This window comes from Podarcis erhardii, assembly GCF_964252035.2.
Source record: "Podarcis erhardii genome assembly, chromosome: 18".
Taxonomy (NCBI): Eukaryota; Metazoa; Chordata; class Lepidosauria; order Squamata; family Lacertidae; genus Podarcis; species Podarcis erhardii.
Window position 1 is genome coordinate 8,933,087 of NC_138516.1, and position 22,319 is coordinate 8,955,405.

At 47.6% G+C, this 22,319-nt stretch overlaps 2 protein-coding genes across 7 annotated transcripts in view; one reads left to right on the forward strand and one right to left on the reverse strand.

Moving 5' to 3' along the window:
• GAMT (guanidinoacetate N-methyltransferase) overlaps positions 1–22,319 on the reverse strand; it is a 234,799-nt gene that overhangs the window by 155,052 nt on the left and 57,428 nt on the right. The gene's annotated exons all lie outside the window — the stretch shown is intronic.
• TJP3 (tight junction protein 3) overlaps positions 3,394–22,319 on the forward strand; it is a 56,408-nt gene continuing 37,482 nt past the window's right edge. For 2 of the 5 annotated variants that reach the window (XM_081846088.1, XM_081846092.1), the window contains exons 1-3: positions 18,774–18,800; positions 20,040–20,096; positions 21,976–22,100. In XM_081846088.1, the coding sequence (XP_081702214.1) occupies positions 18,789–18,800; positions 20,040–20,096; positions 21,976–22,100 (194 nt within the window). In that variant the 5' untranslated portion in view covers positions 18,774–18,788. Of the gene's footprint in view, positions 3,541–11,064; positions 11,496–14,183; positions 14,284–18,773; positions 18,801–20,039; positions 20,097–21,975; positions 22,101–22,319 lie in introns of those variants that run through there. The other 3 variants (XM_081846089.1, XM_081846090.1, XM_081846091.1) reach the window with 3 other exon arrangements.

A 22,319-nucleotide genomic window follows, 5' to 3' on the forward strand; every position in this document is an offset into this window, starting at 1 on the left:
GCGCCACCCGCGTGACCAATGGTTAGGGAGGATAGAAATCAGACTCCGAAATGGCCGGAGAGGGGAAAGCTGACTCCCACAGATAACAGAATTTACTATGGGGTGGGGGCAGTGGAAAGGCAAACCAAACAAAAGGCCTTTCCCCCTCCCCAGCCATTAGTTCCCATGGGAACACATTGCCCTCACTTGTTTGCTTTTTACATAACAAAGGCAGATTTGTTTTGCAAAGATTTGAGACCCTATATCTGCAAAGGAAGCCCCTTCTGGGTCTCCAGATTCCTAGAATTGCTAATAGGGAAGGGGACCTTAACAGGTCATCCAGCTCATCCCCATAATTTCCATTCTGCAAAGGGTGGCATTTAACTCCCCCCCTCCCACCTTTCACAGAGGGACGCGGGTGGCGCTGTGGGTTAAACCACAGAGCCTAGGACTTGCCGATCAGAAGGTCGGCGGTTCGAATCCCCGCGATGATGGGGTGAGCTCCCGTTGCTCGGTCCCTGCTCCTGCCAACCTAGCAGTTCGAAAGCACGTCAAAGTGCAAGTAGATAAATAGATACCGCTCCGGCAGGAAGGTAAACAGTGTTTCTGTGCGCTGCTCTGGTTCGCCAGAAGCGGCTTAGTCCTGCTGGCCACATGACCCGGAAGCTGTACGCTGGCTCCCTCGGCCAATAAAGTGTGATGAGCGCCGCGACCCCAGAGTCGGCCATGACTGGACCTAATGGTCAGGGGTTGTTGCTGTTTAGTCGTGTCCACCTCTTTGTGACCCCCTGAACCAGAGCACGCCAGGCACTCCTGTCTTCCACTGCCTCCCGCAGTTTGGTCAAACTCATGCTGGCACCTTCGAGAAGACTGTCCTACCATCTCGTCCTCTGTCGTCCCCTTCTCCTTGCGCCCTCCATCTTTCCCAACATCAGGGTCTTTTCCAGGGAGTCTTCTCTTCTCATGAGGTGGCCAAAGTCTTGGAGCCTCAGCTTCAGGATCTGTCCTTCCAGTGAGCACTCAGGGCTGATTTCCTTCCGAATAGAGATGTTTGATCTTCTTGCAGTCCATGGGACTCTCAAGAGTCTCCTCCAGCACCAAACTGAAAATCACAAATAAAATTTAAAAAAACCAAAAGGGCAGAAATTCTGACACAAAAGGCAGTTTTCTAGCTATCGCTTCCCTGGGAGAGAGACCAGGGTTCAAATTGGCACCGGTCATTCACTCTCAGCCTAACTATAAAGTTCCAAAAGAAAGTCCATCGCAGAAGTATATATATATACGGTACACTGAAAGAGTAAATTCCACCATATTCAGCAAGACTTTACTTCTGCCCCATAAAAAAAATGATTTATATGTTTATTTTTTTGGCACTTTTGTCCTACGCCTTTATTGTGCAAACATGAACTTTCTCAGAGCAGGTTCCAATGTCAGAACCTACCTGCTCCCAACCTGACTTCTTGTGTCTTTTGAGCTGAACCATGTTTGCTTCGGAGCAGGTACTGGTATTTACTGATTTTTATTCAACCAGATTTACGTACAGCTTAATAAACAAGCAAACCAACTCTAAGCATCTTGCAATAAAACAGTATAAATGTTCGATTTTCAGAAAAGCAACGAAAACTGTAAATATAGGACTGAATCCAACCCAGTCATTACTCAGAGCAGAACTGTTGTATCCAAGCTGAGCCAGACTCAAAGTAAGGTAAAGGTAAAGGGACCCCTGACCATTAGGTCCAGTCGTGACCAACTCTGGGGCTGCGACGCTCATCTTGCTTTATTGGCCGAGGGAGCCGGCGTTTGTCCGCAGACAGCTTCCGGGTCATGTGGCCAGCAGGACTAAGCTGCTTCTGGCAAAGCAGAGCAGCACAAGGAAAGGCTGTTTACCTTCCCGCCGGAGCAGCACCTATTTATCTACTTGCACTTTGACGTGCTTTCAAACTGCTAGGGTGGCAGGAGCAGAGACCGAGCAATGGGAGCTCACCCCATCATCGCCGGGATTTGATCCGCCGACCTTCTGATCGGCAAGCCCTAGGCTCTGTGGTTTAACCAACAGCACCACCCACGTCCCAAGACTCAAAGTAGACCCACTGAAATGAATGGACGTGTGTGGCTAACTGAGGTCCATTCATTTATTCTGTGAGTTGAATTAATGCTGGAAGCAATCCATTAAAACCATAAAAATATCAGATAAATAAACAGCCTTTATTGCTATTGTTTTGGGGTCCCCCCCCTCTCCTTTTAGTAATGCCCTCAACACAGCCATTCTGACAAGGGTCACAGATCAGGTGCTTGGCATGCAGAAAGAAATTGCCTCCATCCTGAAAACTTGGAAAGCCACTGCCGGTCAGAGGAGGGTGGATTAACAGCCTGACTCAACATAAGACAGCTTCATATTGAAACCAGCCTATCTTTTATAACCATGTGGACTAGAAACTTATTTTATTTTAACGGGAAGGACATCAGGAAGAGCTGCTGGACTGTGGAACGGTCTCCCTTGGGAGGTGGTGGTCTCTTCTTCCTTGCAGAGGTTGAACGGCCATCTGTCTTGGATGATCTAGTTAAGATACCTGCATTGTACGGGGTTGGTCTGGATGACCTTTGGAGGTCCCTTCCCGCCGGACAATTTTGATTCCATATGGAATGGAATTCTTTGCATCTGATCCGTGAGCAAAAAAAAATAGGATCAATCCCCAGCGGTCTTCTCCTGGCAGGTGTAGGAGCCTCCCTCAGCTGTGTTGTTGCTTAGTCGTCTCCGCCTCTTCGTGACCCCCTGACCAGAGAATGCCAGGCCCTCCTGTCTTCCACTGCCTCCCACAGTTTGGTCAAACTCATGCTGGTAGCTTCGAGAACACTGTCCCACCATCTCGTCCTCCGTCGTCCCCTTCTCCTTGTGCCCTCCATCTTTCCCAACATCAGGGTCTTTTCCAAGGAGTCTTCTCTTCTCAGGAGCTGGCCAAAGTCTTGGAGCCTCAGCTTCAGGATCAGTCCTTCCAGTGAGCACTCAGGGCTGATTTCCTTCCGAATGGAGAGGTTGGATCTTCTTGCAGTCCATGGGACTCTCAAGAGTCTCCTCCAGCACCAGAATTCAAAAGCATCCATTCTTCGGCGATCAGCCTTCTTGATGGTCCAGCTCTCGCTTCCATACATCACTACTGGGAAAACCAAAGCTTGAACTATACGGACTTTTGTTGGCAAGGTGATGTCTCTACTTTTTAAGATGCTGTCTAGGTTTGTCATTGCTTTTCTCCCTCGGCTGTAAGCCGCCCGAAAAGACGCTGCCAGTCCGTGCAGGCAATACGGAGCTATAGATGGACCAGCGGCCGGACTCCTTTTAACGAGGCTTGGCGCTCTCCCTGGGCCTGAACGGAAGGGGTTAAAGGCAAGCGGCTCAGCCGCATTCCTGGGCAAAAGGCATCACACCTGCCCGCCCGGCTTGGAGGAAGGAAGGAAAGAAACAAGAGGAGGAGGAGGAGGAAAGTCTGTGCTCCGGATCGCCCCGCGCTTCGTTGGGGCTCCTGCGCCCCAGAGCCGTCGCTGAGGAGCCCCCCAGCCCGGCAGGTTAGTCTTGGGGCGCGGGGGGGCAGCAGGGGGCGCCCCCACTTCCCTACCTAAATCAACCTCTCCAGAAAGTGTCTTTGCGCCCAGGGCGCACGCCTTCTTTGGAGAGCTCAGGTGGCTGAATGGGGAGGGGACGCTGTTTGCGCCTCCCCCCCCCCACTTCGGAAAGGAAGAGAGCCTCCACCCCCGGGATTGCTTCCCAGGGCCCCGATCCCGGCGCTCGCTCCACGCCCCGATCCACCAAAGGGCCCTACAGGTGGACTGAGTTTTGTGTTTTGTTTTTTGAGGGCGTTCGTTCTGGTCCCTCGGAGTGTAGGCGTCCCCCTACTCGGGACTTACTCCCGAGTAGCGGAGCGCAGTTTCCTATCTTGACTTGCCTCCAACAAAGTTCCTAGACGCGTTGGGGTGCATGGAGAAGCGGGGGGGGGCATGACTTTCGCTGGGTTTACTCTGAGTAGCACTTACAGGGAAGGCAAACCCTATCCGGCGGTGGGAAGGGTGTCTGCGTAGCAAAGGCGACTTCCTGGTTTCCTGCACGTGGCTCCTGTTTTCGATTCCTCCCCTCCTTCTCAGCCCTCTCTCCCTTTTTAAATTCGCAAACGTGTTTCTTCAACCGTGGATCTTTGCCTAAAGCGCCCAGCCAGCCAGCCAGAGGCGAAGTAGATCTTTTTCTTTTTGGCAAGGCTGCCAAAATCAAAATAATCCCAGTGACCTCATTTAAAGTCACCCGGCCGCCGGCAAGCCTCACTTACCTGGGAGTCAGCGAGAAGCCCTATTGGGCCCAGTGGGGCTGACTCCTGAGTAGGCAGGGATAGGCTTCCGCTGAGTCGCACGAATTTCTTCATCCTTGTTGTTATTTCAAGACACACCTTTGCCTCTCCCTCGCGCCCAAGCAAAGGCCCGAAGGCAATTCTGTTAAATGTATGGCTGCATTATAAAATCTTCGTGGCCTTTATGAGAAACTTCGCTTCTCTGGAAACTTAACAGACGTATACTTTATGTGCATCCCCTTGTATTTTGGTATTGCATTTCTGTCCTACTTTTAGCCCCCTGCAAGCAGCTGAGGGTGGCATATCATTGGGTTTAATATCTGAGAAACTCAAGATATATATCACATTTTTCCGTGTGTAAGCAAATGTCCGGGATTTTGCGGCGATCGCCCCCGCAAAAGCTTTCCACAGTAAATATAGGACTGAATCAAATGAAGTTATTACTCAAAGCAGAACTGTTGCATCCAAGCTGAGCCGTACTCAAAGTAAAAAGGTCAAGGTAAAGGGACCCCTGACCATTAGGTCCAGTCGTGGCCGACTCTGGGGTTGCGGCGCTCATCTCGCTTTACTGGCCGAGGGAGCCGGCGTACAGCTTCCGGGTCACGTGGCCAGCAGGACTAAGACGCTTCTGGCGAACCAGAGCAGTGCGTGGAAATGCCATTTACGTTACCGCTGGAGTGGTACCTATTTATCTACTTGCACTTTTGATGTGCTTTCAAACTGCTAGGTTGGCAGGAGCAGGGACCGAGCAACGGGAGCTCACCCCGTCATTGCGGGGATTCGAACCACCGACCTTCTGATCGGCAAGTCCTAGGCTCTGTGGTTTACCCACAGCTCCACCTGTGTACTCAAAGTAGACCCACTGAAATGAAGGGGCATGTGTGGCTAATTGAGACCTGTTACAGATAGGTAGCCGTGTTGGTCTGCCATAGTCAAAACAAAACAAATTCCTTCCAGTAGCACCTTAAAGACCAACTAAGTCAGTTCTTGGTATGAGCTTTCGTGTGCATGCACGAAAGTGTATCTGAAGAAGTGTGCATGCACATGAAAGCTCATACCAAGAACTGACTTAGTTGGTCTTTAAGGTGCTACTGGAAGGAATTTGTTTTGTTTTAATTGAGACCTGTTCATGTATTCTGTGAGTTGAATTAATGCTGGATGCAATCCATTAAAACCATGAACATATCAGATAAATAAAAAGTGTTTGTTGCTGCTGTTTTGGGGGTGTTTTCCTCTACTCCCAGTAATGCCCCAACACAGCCATTCTGACAAGGGTCACAGCTCAGTGGTAGAGAAGGGTTGTTCTGAAAATTGCCTCCATCCACTGCCAGTCAGAGGCAGTAGTAATACAGCACTCATAGATTAACACTGCAGGGGTCAGCAAACTTTTTCAGCAGGGGGCTGGTCCACTGTCCTGCAGACCTTGTGGGGGGCCAGACTATATTTTGGAAAATATTTTGGACTATATTTTGGACTATATTTTGGAAAAAAAATAATGAAATTAAGTGGTTATCAGCTGTAATGTAAAGGTTGAGAAATAAGTTATAATAAGTTATAATAAGGATTTGCTGAGTTAATAATTTGAACTGGAATACAAAAGGGGGAGATGAGAGGAGGTCTGGGAAACAAGTTAATGGAAATAAGTAATGGAAATTGTATTTGTTTTAATCGTTTTTAATTTTGTATTTTTGTATTTTTGTTATTTTTTGTGTTTTTTCTTGTTTTTGTATTAATTCGGAAACCTTAATAAATATTCTTAAATAATAATAATAATAATGAACGACTTCCTATGCCGCACAAATAACCCAGAGGTGCATTTTAAATAAAAACACACATTCTACTCATGTAAAAACACCAGGCAGGCCCCACAAATAACCCAGAGATGCATTTTAAATAAAAGCACACATTCTACTCATGTAAAGGTAAAGGGACCCCTGACCATTAGGTCCAGTCGTGGTCGACTCTGGGGTTGCGGCGCTCATCTCGCTCTATAGGCCGAGGGAGCCGGTGTTTGTCCGCAGACAGCTCCTGGGTCATGTGGCCAGCAGGACTAAGCCGCTTCTGGCAAACCAGAGCAGCGCACGGAAACGCCGTTTATCTTCCCGCTGGAGCGGTACCTATTTATCTACTTGCACTTTGACGTGCTTTTGAACTGCTAGGTTGGCAGGAGCAGGGACCGAGCAATGAGAGCTCACCCCATCATCGCGGGGATTTGAACCGCCGACCTTCTGATCGGCAAGTCCTAGGCTCTGTGGTTTAACCCACAGTGCCACCCGCATCCCTATTCCACATGTAAAGACATGCTAATTCCCGGACCGTCCGCGGGCCGGATTTAGAAGGCGATTGGGCCGGATCCGGCCCCTGGGCCTTAGTTTGCTTGCTCATGATGAATAACTCAACATAAGGCAGCTTCATATTGAAATCAGCCTCTTTCATTTATAACCGTGCAACACGGAGCTGGAAAAAATGTCAATAGATTTCAGATTTGTCAACCCATCTGCTCCTTGGGTTTCAGATAGTAAGTGTCTAAGAAACCGAGGACACAAATTTTCACAGCCCTCTAGCGGCTATGGTGGCTCGCTTACCAAACGTCATGTATTTAGCATTAACAGTGGAAGTGTACCAGCCGTACCTTGGATTCTGAACGCCTTGCGAGTCAGAACGTTTTGGCTCCCGAACGCCACAAACCCGGAAGTGAGTGTTCTAGTTTGCGAACGTTCTTTTGGAAGCCAAACATCCGTCGCGGCTTCTGATTGGCTGCAGGAGCTTCCTGCAGCCAATGGGAAGCTGCGCCTTGGTTTCCGAACGTTTTGGAAGTTGAACGGACTTCTGGAACGGATTCCGTTCGACGTTCGAGGTAACACTGTACTTGATTCTGACCAAACTAAGCCGGCTCGTATCTCAAATCTGACCCCTGATTTCATATACAGTGGTACCTTGGGTTACATACGCTTCAGGTTACATACACTTCAGGTTACATACGCTTCAGGTTACAGACCCCGCTAACCCAGAAATATTACCTCGGGTTAAGAACTTTGCTTCAGGATGAGAACAGAAATTGTGCAGCGGCAGCAGGAGGCTCCATTAGCTAAAGTGGCGCTTCAGGTTAAGAACAGTTTCAGGTTAAGAACGGACCTCTGGAACGAATTAAGTACTTAACCCGAGGTACCACTGTATTTTTATTATAATTTTTATTTTTCACTTTTCCAATGTAATACTTTTGACATAAAGACAACCCAATCTTTCCCAACAAATTTATATATATATATTGACTTCTTTTGCACTTTCTGACATTGTATCTCTTCCACTACTCCGATTAATAGTTACCGTATCTTTCATCGATTACAGTCTAAACTGTAAACTGTTTAATTATTATTTGCTGATACAGTATTTAATTTTAACGTTTACTATTAGGTTCTGATGGGTTGTTGAATGTTGCTTTGTTTGATATGAGTTGTTTATTTGAAAGTTACTGTGACTCTTTATATTGGATCAGATTTTTACTGTTAATGCTGGATGTTTTTATTTGGGGTGGAAACTGCCCAGAGAGGTGGGAGCAATCCAGGCCGATGGGCTGGGTATAAATACAGTGGTGCCCTGCAAGACGAACGCCTCACAAGACGGAAAACCCGCTAGACGAAAGAGTTTTCCGTTTTGGAGGTGCTTTGCAAAACGAATTTCCCTATGGGCTTGCTTTGCAAGACGAAAATGTCTTGTGAGTTCCTGCGGGTTTTCCCCCCCTTTCCCCCCTTTTTCTAAGCCGCTTATCCGCTAAGCCGCTAAAAGCCGCTAAACCACTAATAGCGCTAAGCCGCTAAGCCGTCAATGGGCTTGCTTCGCAAGACGAAAAAACCGCTAGACGAAGAGAATCGCGGAACGGATTCTTTTCGTCTTGCGAGGCACCACTGTAAATTGTTATTGTTGTTGTTGTTGTCTTTAAACATTAATTTTAACTGTTTTGTTTAAGTTAATCCTGCTAATATACTTACATGTGTACTGTACAATAGCATTTCAAATAATCCACAAATTTCCCCCAGTCTTTTATAAAGTTTCCCCCTTCTTGGTTCCTTATTGCTCCTGTAAGCTTTGCCAATGGGATGAGAGTCTTCTTTCAATTTCTGAGCGTATATCCTCCAGGCTGCAGTCGTAGCAGACATAAACAGTTATGATTTCATATAGATATTTTTAAATAGTCCACAAAAGGCCTCCCATTCGTCTCTAAACAGATTTCAGGTTTTTAATGGGGGGGTGCTGAATGGATGGTCCACCCCCTCTACTTTCGCTGCAGTTTTGAAAAAACATAAGCTCTTTGCAATATAGACGATCGGCTTCAGGTCCTGGGGATAATTCTTACTATTTATACGCCGGCCATCTGAATGGGTTGCCCCAGCTACTCTGGGTGGCTTCCAACAAAATATTAAAACACCAAAACCCTCAAACCTTCCTGTGCGGCCTGTTGTTGTTGTTGTTGAGTTGTGTCCGCCTCTTCGTGACCCCCTGGACCAGAGCACGCCAGGCCCTCCTGTCTTCCACTGCCTCCCGCAGTTTGGTCAAACTCATGTTAGCAGCTTGGAGAACACTGTCCCACCATCTCGTCCTCCGTCGCCCCCTTCTCCTTGTGCCCTCCATATTTCCCAACATCAGGGTCTTTTCCAGGGAGTCTTCTCTTCTCATGAGGTGGCCAAAGTCTTGGAGCCTCAGCTTCAGGATCTGTCCTTCCAGTGAGCACTCAGGGCTGATTTCCTTCCGAATAGAGATGTTTGATCTTCTTGCAGTCCATGGGACTCTCAAGAGTCTTCTCCAGCACCAGAATTCAAAAGCATCCATTCTTCGGCGATCAGCCTTCTTTTTGGTCCAGCTCTCACTTCCATACAGCACTACTGGGAAAACCAGAGCTTTGACTATACGGACCTTTGTTGGCAAGGTGATGTCTCTACTTTTTAAGATGCTGTCTAGGTTTGTCATCACTTTTCTCTCAAGAAGCAGGCGTCTTTTAATTTCGTGGCTGCTGTCACCATCTGCAGTGATCATGGAGCCTAAGAAAGTGAAATCTCTCACTGCCTCCATTTCTTCCCCTTCTATTTGCCAGGAGGTGATGGGCCCAATGGCCATGATCTTTGTTTTTTTGATGTTGAGCTTCAGACCATATTTTGTGCTCTCCTCTTTCACCCTCATTAAAAGGCTCTTTAATTCCTCCTCACTTTCTGCCATCAAAGTTGTGTCATCTGCAGATCTGAGGTTGTTGATATTTCTTCTGCCAATCTTAATTCCGGCTTGGGATTCATCCAGTCCAGCTTTTCGCGGCCTAGCATGGGACAATGTGAAATTGTCCGATTTTTCTTTTAATGAAGCAAACCATCTGAGCAAGGTTCAGTCGCATGTGCATTCTGGGGGAAAATGCTTCCCCTGAGGTGTTCCGGAGAGCTGGCTTTTTAAGATCTCTGCCCCGAGGACCTTGCAAATCTGTAAATGGAGAGGGACGCTACCGCCAGAGTTGAAATGAAGGCAGCAGAGCCTAAGAGGTTAAGCCAAAGGGGTCAATTTCTGAGCCAGTCCTTTGTTTGTTTGTGATCTAGCTGCAATTCTGAGCTCGGAGAAATGGATTTGTAAGATCCTGTGGGATTTTCCTAACCCACCTGCCCCGGTCTTTGTGTCTGTTTGAGTTTGCTAACCTCAAATAATCTAGATTTCCCCTTTCACAGCCGCCTGTCAATATTTGCCACTGAGAGAAGTGGAATGCGACTGGGCAAAGGTAGATAGGGAAAGAGGGATAGATGATTGAGGGGCAAAGGTAAACCCTGGATTTTCAGGATTATGAGACTAAAACTGCTGCATGGAGCCACTGTTTACCTGCTCCTATAACTCACATAAGCCCCCGCTGGCGCAGGTTTTGGATTTCATTATTATTGATAATAACATTTCTATACACCCTTCACCCGAGGATCCACAAGGCGGTTTGCAATATAAAACACGCAAAAATACACAGCATAATAACAAACAAAACAATAGCCCCCCCCCAGCTGACAGGTTTCCAGCTTTCGGACTACAACTCCCATCGTCCACCGCTAAGCTAGCAGTGGACGATGGGTATTGTACTCCAAGACGCGTAGAGGGCACCAAGTTGGGGGCTGCACTCTTAGACCCAAGTCTACGTGTTTTTAAATTTTATTTTATTCTTTTGCTTTGCAAGGGTTCTATTCTGCTTGGTTGCAACGGAACCTCAAAGAAGAATAAAACAGGGAGACTATATATATTTTTAAAAGCAGCTTAAAACGTTCAGAAAATAAAATCAAGGACAAGCTAATAAGCGGATGAAAAAACACATGCCTACGTTCCGCATGTCTGGGTAGGTTTTGGATTTCATTATTATTGATAAGAACATTTCTATACACCCTTCATCCGAGGATCCACAAGGCGGTTTGCAATTTAAAACACACACAAACACATAGTATAACAACAAACAAAACAATACCCCCCCAGCCGACTGGTTTCCAGCTTTCGGACTACAACTCCCATCATCCACCGCTAAGCTAGCAGTGGACGATGGGCGTTGTAGTCCGAGACGCCGTAGAGGGCCCCAAGTTGGGGGCTACACTCTTAGACCCAAGTCCACGTGCACATTCCTGCATTGCAGGGGGTTGGTCTAGATGACTTCTGGGGTCCCTTTCCCCCTCTACAATTCTAGGATCGTGCTGCGGTGTCCTGCCCTATCGAGCGAAAGGAAAGCCCCACAAAGATAGCATCACAGCAGTCCAGCCCAACAGCAGCCGGCCTCTCCCGGTCCAGCCTTATTTATTTCCGTAGTTCCATCCTGCAAAATCTCCCGGCCTCGATTCCGCTACTTGGCAGCGGGAGGGAAGACCTCCAAAATCCTGGCCGGCAGCTGCCAGCCCGTGCTGGCGACAACACAGAGAGAGAGAGGGAGCCGACTCCAGATAAGGCCGCTTCCGGTGTCCGGCCCCGGATAGGATTTCAGCCTTTGTTGCTTTCTCAGTGTCCTTGTGGTTATCGGAAACCCCCGGTCCGTCGCGAGCCGGCCAGAGGCAGATCTTGGGAGATGTTTTCTTTGCGAGAGGCAGCCAAGAATTCCCTGTTTTTGAAGTTTCTCTGCACTGAGCGAATTTCCTTAGGGGCTCTGCCAGCCGGCGAGGGAACTGGAGAGTTCTGGCTCCACTTGGAATCTAGGTGTGTCTTTGGGGAGGGTACACCTGTGCGCTGAAAGAGGTGGGGCCCGGGGTGCGGAAGAGGAAGGAAAACCAGAGCCGACAGGCCAGGGGGAGAGAACCTGGAATATAAATATATATATTCTGGAAGCCTGCCTTCGGTCGGGCCTGGGCAAATCTCTTCGGGGCTGCGGACAGGTGAGCACACCTGTTTCCCACCTGGCAAAGATGTTTGGCCCAAGCTGGCTCTAAGCACCATGGCCGTACGATTTCAGGCAAGTAGATTTTGCGTTATGTGTTAGCCTTCGCCTCACGACCTACTTCCAGCGTGCAAAAAAATACGGGCTTATCTCTGAGCCGGGAGACGAGGAGGTTTGTCTGCCCAGCTTAACGACATTCTTGTTTTCTATATTTTTTTCTGGCAAGCAGTTGCGGGAGGAACGTGTAACCCAAGCCGTGTTTAGCTTGAAAGGGCTGCATTCAAGGCAGGAGCCTGGGAACCGTAGCGTGTAGTTGCACGCTACGGTTCCCCAGATTATTTTCTCCCTGGGGTGTGTGTGCTTTAAATGTGCAGTTTTAATCTCACGGCCGTTTGAGGCAGGCACCTAGCTGTCAACTTTCCCCTTTTCTTGCGACGAATCCTATTTGGAATAAGGGCATTTAAAAAAGGGAAACGTTGACAGCTATGGGCAGGTGGGTTGTTAATTTGGGGGTGAAGGCCTGGCGCTCTGGACATGCTCAAAGGTATCCCCTTTTCTTTCCGGGTTAGAGCATTTAGATTAATGCAGGGCATCCCACGCTTTTTGGACACAGAGTTGGAAAGCTGTGTCTCTGGGTGTGTGCAGAGTGCATTTTGCCATGGACTGGGGTTGTGGGGTTTTTTGGGTGGGGGGATCCCGGATTTGGGGGATGGAAAAAGCGGGTTGTTTCTTTCTCGTGCGACGAACTGCAGTTTAGGAGTCAACCTCTCCTTGCCACTGAAGCTTTCCACCTTGTTTCCTTGTAAAACAGACAGAAATCCAACAGGTGTGTCTTGTCTCCTGGCATGGAGAAACTGCCAAATGTGGCCTCTTGGCCCGATATTAACTCTGCCGTTTGGAAAGGGCAGAGGAGCGAAGCCCTGTTTGGGTGTTGGCTATGTGTGAACCACTCCAGGCTCTCACTAGGACAACAAAGGGGACTTCCTGTAGTTTCAGTGTCCCAGGAATGTGGGATTGGCCTTTCTGTGAGAGCGGCTGTTTACCCATTTTGGGCCTGGCTCTCCAGGTGAGGACAAGGGTGGCGCTGTGGGTTAAACCACAGAGCCCAGGGCTTGCCGATCAGAAGGTCGGCGGTTCGAATCCCTGCAACAACGTGAGGGGGGAGAGACCCCTCTCTCTGCCTGAGACGCTGGAGAACGGCTGTCGGTCAGAGCAGGCAGTATTGGGGCAAGGCGGCGACCGGAGAATTACACATGGGCATCAGAGGATACCTGCGGATCAGACCACCCAGATAACCCAATGGCAAACCTGTAATCTGGACCCAAACAAGACATCCCCTCTCCCCTCCTTTGTGTCCAGAAATTGGTGTTCAGGAGCCTTGCTGCCTCCAACCGGGGAAGCCGACTATAGCCATCATGCCTAGTGGTCACCGATAGCCAGACTCCCCTCCTCCGTGAATTTCCCTCGCCCTCTTTTAAAGCCATCCAAGTCGAGGACCATCCCGGCCTCCTGTGGCGGGAAGTTCCATAGTTTAACTATGAGTTCTGCGAATCGTTAAGAGTTGGAAGGGGTCGCCTTCGAGTCCTCTGCAAAGAAGGGATTTCTTTTATGGAAAGATGTTAGGCTGGGCACATATAATATTTTTATCTTAGGCCGGGCACATATAATGTTTTTGCCCGCAGTTAACCGGAAGCTGTATGTCGGCTCCCCCGGCCAATAAAGCGAGATGAGCACCGCAACCCCAGAGTCGGCCACCACTGGACCTAATGGTCAGGGGTCCCTTTACCTTTGCCTTTTAACCCTCCACCAAAGTATTTCGTAGACCCCTCTTTCTTTCTTTCTTTCTTTCTTTCTTTCTTTCTTTCTTTCTTTCTTTCTTCCTCTCTCCCTCTCTCCCTCTCTCCCTCTCTCCCTCTCTTTCTTTTTCTCTTTCTCTCTCTTTCTTCCTCTTTCTTTTCCTTCCTTCCTTCCTTCCTTCCTTCCTTCCTTCCTTCCTTCCTTTCTCCTTCCCTCCCTCCCTCCCTCCCTCCCTCCCCCCTCTCTCTTTTCCCTCTTTTCCCTCCCCCTCTCTCTCCCTTCCTTCCTTCCTTCCTTCCTTCCTTCCTTCCTTTCTTTCTTTCTTTCTTTCTTTCTTTCCCTCTCTCTCTGCCTCTTTCTTTCTTTCTTTCTTTCTTTCTTTCCCTCTCCCTCTCTCTCTGCCTCTTTCTTTCTTTCTTTCTTTCTTTCTTTCTTTCTCCCCCTCTCTCCCCCCTTTCTTTCTTTCTTTCTTTCCCTCTCCCTCTCTCTCTGCCTCTTTCTTTCTTTCTTTCTTTCTTTCTTTCTTTCTTTCTCCCCCCTCTCTCCCCCCTTCTCTTCCTCTCCCTTTCAGCAACATTCGCCACTTCCTTTCTTCAGCCACCTTGACCTAATTTCACCACGAATTATTTTCCCCCACACTTCTTCCAAAACTTCTTGGAATGCTTTATCTGCCTGCTGGCAGTTAAGTCATTTATTTCTTTAAAGAGAGCCCGTTTTTTTCAGCCGAAAGAGCTGATCCGTTTATCAAAATACCTCCATGCTTCTGAGTGGCAGATTTAAAGGCGTCATTATTGCCTTAGACCCCCACCTGAGGTAAGCCAATTATTACAGACCCTATATACCCTGCGGAAAATAAAATAAAATAAATAAATCGGGGCTAGTAAAAGCAAGCTCGTTTTTAAAAGCAAGCGTAAACAGCTCCCTTCTTCAATTAGAAGTAGAGGGGCTGCTTTAAATAAAAAATTAAAAAACACTGGCTTGGATTGCATTGATTTTGGGGAGGGGGCAAATAGTGTGTTGCTTGCACCCTGCAAGTTACGCATGATAGTGCTTTGTTTTGCAGCAGCAAATCCCACGCTAGGGGTCATTTAGGGAAATAAAAAGGGCTGATTTTATAGAATGGTAGAGTTGCAAGGGATCCCTAGAGTCACTCCCTGGTCCTGAATGGGGTCACTGTGCCCCCGAAGGACCAGGTGTGCAGCCTGGGGGTCATTTTGGACTCACAGCTGTCCATGGAGGCGCAGGTCAATTCTGTGTCCAGGGCAGCTCCACCTGGTACGCAGGATGAGCCCCTCCCTGCCCATGGACTGTCTGGCCAGAGTGGTGCATGCTCTGGTTATCTCCCGCTTGGACTACTGCCATGCGCTCTCCGTAGGGCTCCCTTTGAAGGTGACCTGGAAACCTTAACTAATCCAGAATGCGGCAGCCAGACTGGGGACTGGGAGCGGCCGCCGAGACCACATAACACCAGTCCTGAAAGACCTACATTGGCTCCCAGGACGTTTCCAAGCACAATTCAAAGGGTTGGTGCTGACCTTGAAAGCCCTAAATGGCCCAGTATCCCTGAAGGAGCGTCTCCACCCGGACACCTGGTCTATCTCCTGAGGGCCTTCTGGGGGTTCCCTCCCTGCGAGAAGTGAGGTTCCAGGGAACCAGGCAGAGGGCCTTCTCGGTGGTGGCGCCCGCCCTGTGGAACGCCCTCCCATCAGATGTCAAGGAAATAAACAACTATTTGACTTTTGGAAGACATCTGAAGGCAGCCCTGTTTAGGGAAGTTTTTAGTGTTTGATGTTCTGTTGTGCTTTTAATATTTAGAATGAACTGATTTTAGAATGTATTTCAATTAATTGATTGTGATTTTAGGTAAACTGTGTTACTTTTACTGTTGTTAGCCTCTCTGAGCCCTGCTTCGGCTGCGGCAGGCGGGATATAAATAAATTATTATTATTATTATTATTATTATTATTATTCTGCTGGGAGCCGCCCAGAGTGGCTGGGGAAACCCAACCAGATGGGCAGAGTATAAATAATAAATTGTGGTGGTTGTTAACGCAATTATAGAAATCTATGGTGCATTTGGGTTCGGGTCGCCTCTCCTCAAAGCGGACATTGGAAGAAGTTCAGGAAAGGGGCAACTCGGATGATCGAGAGGATTGAAAGGTTTGGGACTATTTAGTTTTAAAGTCAAGGGGCGTGAGGAGCAACATGATTGTTGTTGTTGAGTTGTTTAGTCATGTCCGCCTCTTCATGACCCCCTGGACCAGAGCACGCCAGGCCCTCCTGTCTTCCACTGCCTCCGTACATAAAGAGTGTTCTATCTTTCTTTGGCACCAATTGGCCGACAATGCCCAGAAGGAAGGCCTCTGGTTTCTTAGGAAAGGTATATTTAAATACCTTTTTTAGTTCATTATAGATCATTTCCCAGAAAGCCTTAACCTTTGGGCAGGTCCACCAAAGGTGAAAGAATGTTCCCTCATTTCTTTACATTTCCAACATTTATTATCAGGCAGGTGATAAATTTTTGCAAGCTTGACTGGGGTCATGTACCACCTATAGATCATTTTCATAATATTTTCTCTTAAGGCATTACATGCCGTAAACTTCATATCGGTGGTCCACAACTTTTCCCAGTCAGCAAACATAATGTTATGACCAATGTCCTGTGCCCATTTAATCATAGCTGATTTAACTGTCACTGCCTCCCGCAGTTTGGTCAAACTCATGCTGGTAGCTTTGAGAACACTGTCCCACCATCTCATCCTCCGTCGTCCCCTTCTCCTTGTGCCCTCCATCTTTCCCAACATCGGGGTCTTTTCCAGGGAGTCTTCTCTTCTCATGAGGTGGCCAAAGTCTTGGAGCCTCAGCTTCAGGATCTGTCCTTCCAGGGAGCACTCAGGGCTGATTTCCTTCCGAATGGAGAGGTTGGATCTTCTTGCAGTCCATGGGACTCTCCAGAGTCTCCTCCAGCACCAGAATTCAAAAGCATCCATTCTTCGGCGATCAGCCTTCTTTATGGTAGCAACATGATAGAAGTCTTTAAAATTCTGCCTGGCGTTTAGTTATTAGAATCTGGCTGAAAAAAGAGCAGCATGCGAAAGATTTCCCTCTTTGCCACCTCACCTGGTAGCTGCTATTCCCCAGTGCCCAGCGCTTCAACTTCCATAAATACACAACTCTTATTATTGAGGGGAAGTGCGTGGGACAGGTCTTGGTGTTTCGATTTCTGGGAATGGAGTTGAGAGATGACCTAACCTGGGGAGAAAACAGCAAAGACCCGATGAAGAGAGCACAGCAGAGGTTATATTTTCTGAGAATCCTCCGGAAAAACAATCTCTCCAAGGACCTCTTGATGGCATTTTACCATTGCACTGTGGAGAGTGTATTAACTTATGGTCTGTTCGTGTGGTTTGGGAGCCAGGGAAAAAACAATGCTGTCCAGGGTTGTAAAGACTGCGGAGAGAATAATTGGGTGCACTCTTCCCACCTTGGATCAAATCTATGCTTCCAGGTGCCATAAGAAAGCGGCAGAGATAATGCAGGATAGTGCGCACCCCGGAAATGATCTCTTTCAGTTTCTGCCTTCTGTAAGAAGGTCCAGGGTTATAAAGACTAGGACTAGCTGCCTGAGAAACAGTTTCTATCCAAATGCGATTTGGGTTTAAAACACAGTGTAAGGTAGTCTCTAGGGACGCGGTGGCGCTGTGGGTTAAACCACAGAGCCTAGGACTTGCTGATCAGAAGGTTGGTGGTTCGAATCCCCGCGGCGGGGTGAGCTCCTGTTGCTCGGTCCCTGCTCCTGCCAACCTAGCAGTTCAAAATCACGTCAAAGTGCAAGTAGATAAATAGGTACCGCTCCGGCGGGAAGGTAAACGGCGTTTCCGTGCGCTGCTCTGGTTCGCCAGAAGCGGCTTAGTCCTGCTGGCCACATGACCCGGAAGCTGTATGCCGGCTCCCTCGGCCAATAAAGCGAGATGAGCGCTGCAACCCCAGAGTCAGCCACGACTGGACCTAATGGTCAGGGGTCCCGTTACCTTTAAGGTAGTCTCTATGGGAGTATATTGTATTTAAAAATGGGGCATCAGAGTTTTTAGGTGGCTAACCAGGCTGGGATAGCTGTGATAGTAGGCTTGTTGGTTTCTGAATGTCTGGTGTAGATTTTCAATTTCGTTGTTCTGTATGGGACAATGACAATAAAAGATTATCGTATTGTACAGTGGTACCTCGGGTTACATTTGCTTCAGGTTACATACCCTCAGGTTACAGACTCCGCTAACCCAGAAATAGTACCTCAGGTTAAGAACTTTGCTTCAGGATGAGAACAGAAATCGTGCTCCAGCGGTGCGGCGGCAGCAGGAGGCCCCATTAGCTAAAGTGGTGCTTCTGGTTAAGTACAGTTTCAGGTTAAATACAGACCTCTGGAACGAATTAAATACTTAACCAGAGGTACCACTGTATCGTATCTGAGCTGTGGTGTGCCCTGGAGGGATCCTGTCTATCTCTTTGCAGGAGAAAAAGGCCGATTGCTGGCTTCTAGCCCCTGTTTGGCTCGTGCTTCTGTGAGGTCACGGAATGTCCCCAAGCATTCCAAGTTGGCTGGGAAGGCAGGGGAGGAGAAAGGGAGCCGTCGGGATGTCAGCGGCCACGAGGAGCGTGGAGTTGTTAGTTCGGCTGGGATGAAACTCTCGTGAACAGGGGTCCCAGGGGTGAGAGCAACTTGGTGGGGGAAATCTTGAGCTCGAGGGGCAACACGATTCCTGCATTTTCACGGGGTCAGCCTAGATGACCCTCAGGGTCCCTTTCAATGATACAGTTCTGCGATTCTATGCCAGAAGGGAAGGGTTGTGGAAGTAAGGGGCAGGGTATTGGGTTGTTGTTTTTATTTTGATTATATATTTTGTGGTTTTGTATTTTGGCTTTGTTCTGCGAACCGCCCTGAGACCTCTGGGTATAGGATGGTATATAAATTCTAATAATAATAATAATTAATAAATAATGGGCGATGGATTAATGAAAGGGGGTATGTGGGTGGTGTTTGTTTTTAAATTTAATCTTCATTAAACATCAGTCAACATCAATTTACACATAGCTCATCATTTTAACTTAGACAATACTTATAATACAAACTACATGACAAAACCAGCACATCTTGGACACGAACTTCCATTTTTTCTCATTGTACTAATTTACATTTTGTTAATCTGTACACAGTTCATTATTCTTATTATTTTTTCCCTTTTCTTATCAAGAACATTCTGCTATAGACTTTCTTTGTATTTCAAGATTCATTCTAAGTCTGCCCGGAATTGACCGTTGTCACAATGGTTTTTAAGGTATTCTTTAAACATTGTCCAGTCTTTATTAACTTTCTGTACTGAGTTTCCTCTTAATCTCCCTGTCATCCTTGCGAGTTGTTAATATTCTATCATTTTTGCTTGCCAGTCGGTTTTTGCGGGGTTATGTTATCACTTTTCCAGTGATTTGCTATTAAAATCCTAGCCGCTGTGGTTCCGTTCATGATTTCTCTTGATTTCTCTTGATTTCCATGGACGTACCGTATTTGTTGCTCTCTAAGACTGACTTTTTCCCTCCTAAAAAGTAAGGGGAAATGTGTGTGCCTCTTATGGAGCGAATGCAGCCTGAGCAGCTATGCCAGAAGCCAGAACAGCAAGAGGGATCGCTGCACAGCGAACCCTCTTGTTCTTCTGGCTTCTGAGATTCAGAATATATTTTTTTCTTGTTTTCCTCCTCCAAAAACTAGGTGCGTCTTGTGGTCTGGTGCGTCTTATAGAGCAAAAAATACGGCAATTCCTAATAGGAAGGCCTCAGGTTTTTTTGGGAGAAGAGAATTTAAATATCTTTTAAAATTTCATTATATATGCTATCCCAAAATTCTCTTACGCTTCCACCACATGTGCATAAATGTAGTGAGTGTTAGTTGGCAATGGAGAGTTGAAGGAAAGGGCAGAGCAAGTGAGGAAACTGAAAATCATAGAATTATAGAGTTGCAAGGGATCCTCAAAGGGACGCAGCTGGCACTGTGGGTTAAACCACAGAGCCTAGGACTTGCCGATCAGAAGGTCGGCGGTTCGAATCCCCGCAATGACGGGGTGAGCTCCCGTTGCTCAGTCCCTGCTCCTGCCAACCTAGCAGTTCAAAATCACGTCAAAGTGCAAGTAGATAAATAGGTACCACTCCGGCGGAAAGGTAAACAGTATTTCCGTGCGCTGCTCTGGTTCGCCAGAAGCGGCTTAGTCCTGCTGGCCACATGACCTGGAAGCTGTACGCCGGCTCCCTCGGCCAGTAAAGCGAGATGAGCGCCGCAACCCCAGAGTCGGCCACAACTGGACCTAATGGTCAGGGGTCCCTTTACCTTTACTTTTTAAGGGACCCTCAAGGGGCATCTAAGTCCAACCCCCTCCAATACGTAAAAGGGGCTTTTTAAGAGAGAGAAAACAGAAGCTGAATCAGACATTGATTTGACATAAAGGGCTAATTCTTTGGCTGCCTGCTCTCTTTCTGTTTGTGTATATCCCTGAAGTTGTTTTATAATGTTTTCCTTCTTTTCCTAGGTTGCAGACATGGAGGAGATGATAATTTGGGAACAGTATACAGTAACGCTAAGCAGGGTGAGTGATTTGATAAATAAGCAGAATAACAACAACAACAATCTTTATTACGGTCCAGAGACCCAACAAATCGTTACCAAGCAATACACAATTCAGACAGCCCACCTCCAGGTTAAACAAGCATTTTGTTCAGAATAATAGGGATCATTGGTTCTTGCAACCACCGATAAAAACTTTGCCACTGCTAATGTTCTAGCGTTTGTCCGGTCTTCCAATAGGAACCTGACATAGTGAGCCTCTGATTTTCCCGGGAAAGGTACCAGCAAGGGTAGTATCAGTTCAGCCCTTGCTTGCTCGTATTTTGCACAGTGCAACAAAATATGCTTTATGGAATCGATGTTTTGAGCACACGAGCAAAGTCTGTCCTGGCAGGGAACTCCTCTCAACACTGCAGAAGGAAAGACGTTTATTCTGGCTTTGGTGAAAAGCCTTCGTTAGTTTGGTACTGTCAGGTTTTTAATGTAAGATGTTAACTTAAAGAAAGGCCCATATTGTACCCCTACTGCCAGCGGACTACAGACTGCGTGTGATCGAGGGCGCAAGTCACTGTGTGCATTATCCGAAAATCTTTGCTTTAACGTCTTTTGGGCGCCTTCATAACCCAGGTAATAAAGTTGGGGGGGGGGGTGACAGACCAATAAACAGAATAAGCCCAAGAAATAAGCGGATGGTTTTCTGATTTTTGTGTGTGTGTGTTTTGGCTTTAAAAATATATATATTAATGTTTGTAAGGAGAAGGAAAAGACAGAATATAGAAAGCATGTTCGAAGTCCGTTTTGGGGACTCAATCCGGCCCACCGGTCGGTTTAATCCGGCCCCTGTGGCAGATCATCTCCTGGGATAAAATCCTAAAAAAAACCTCCACAACTCCAACCCTAAAAAAAGCTCAGTTAGCTTGGTGCCCTCACGGCCCCTCACTTCATCAAATCTGGCCCTCCTAGAAAAAAGTTTGGACACCACAGAAATGAACATCAAATATCAAGCATTTTTTAAACATAGATCACCGGCAATGATCTGCTCTGCTCACTAGGCATGACTCTCCTGTGCAGATCCTGTTTTTGCTAATAAACTCCAGCTTGCACGGTGGGATTTACGGCCGGCTCGCTCCTGAAATTAGATGAGCCACATGCAAAAGTGGCCCTTTGTCCTGGAAAGGTTCCTTGCCCTTGGTTTAGGCCCCAAACCTGGTGAGCTTTCCCTTTCCCTCCCCTGGCACATCCACAAAGAAGTTTGCGGAAGCTTCTTCACCCCTTTTTTGCTCAACCAACAGTCCAACAAACCATGGTTTGATCTTAACTCCAGTTTTCTGGAAGCGAGCGAACTGGAAACCATGGTTGGTGAACCCAGAAACCATGGTTTGCTCTTAAGTCCAGTGTTTTGGAAGCGAACAAAGAGGAAACCATGGTTACTGAGCCCAGAAACCATGGTTTGATCTGAAGTCCGGTTTTCTGGAAGCAAGCGAACTTGAAACCATGGTTAGGGAACCCACAAACCATGGTTTGATCTTAAGTCCAGTTTGCTGGAAGCGAGTGAAGAGGAAACCATGGTTGGGGAATCCACAAACCATGGTTTGCTCTTAAGTCCACTGTTTTGGAAGCAAACGAAGAGGAAACCATGGTTGGTGAACCCAGAAACCATGGCTTGATCTGAAGTCCAGTTTTCTGGAAGCGAGCGAACTGGAAACCATGGTTGGTGAACCCAGAAACCATGTTTTGATCTTAAGTCCAGTTTGCTTGAAGCGAGTGGAAACCATGGTTGGGGAACCCACCAACCATGGTTTGATCTTAAGTCCATTTTTCTGGAAGCAAACAAACTGGAATCAAATTAAATTGGAGCGCAGAAGGGAACTGACATCTGCTTTGGGCTTCTTTCCATGCAGGATCCCCGGAGGGGCTTCGGCATTGCCATATCGGGAGGCCGGGATCGCCCCAGTGGCGTCGACGGAGACACATCCATCATCATCTCCGACGTGGTGCCCGGGGGCCCTGCTGATGGCCGGCTCCAGTGAGTAACCTTAAACCAGGCAGCTTTAGCAGGCTGCCAGGAAACCATGGTTTGATCTGAAGTCCAGTTTGCTAGAAGCGAGCAAACTGGAAACTGTGGCTTGGCAAACCCACAAACCATGCTTTGATCTTAAGTCCAGTTTTCTGGAAGCGAGCAAACTGGAAACTGTGGTTGGTGAACTCACAAACCATGGTTTGAGCTTAAGTCCAGTTTGCTGGA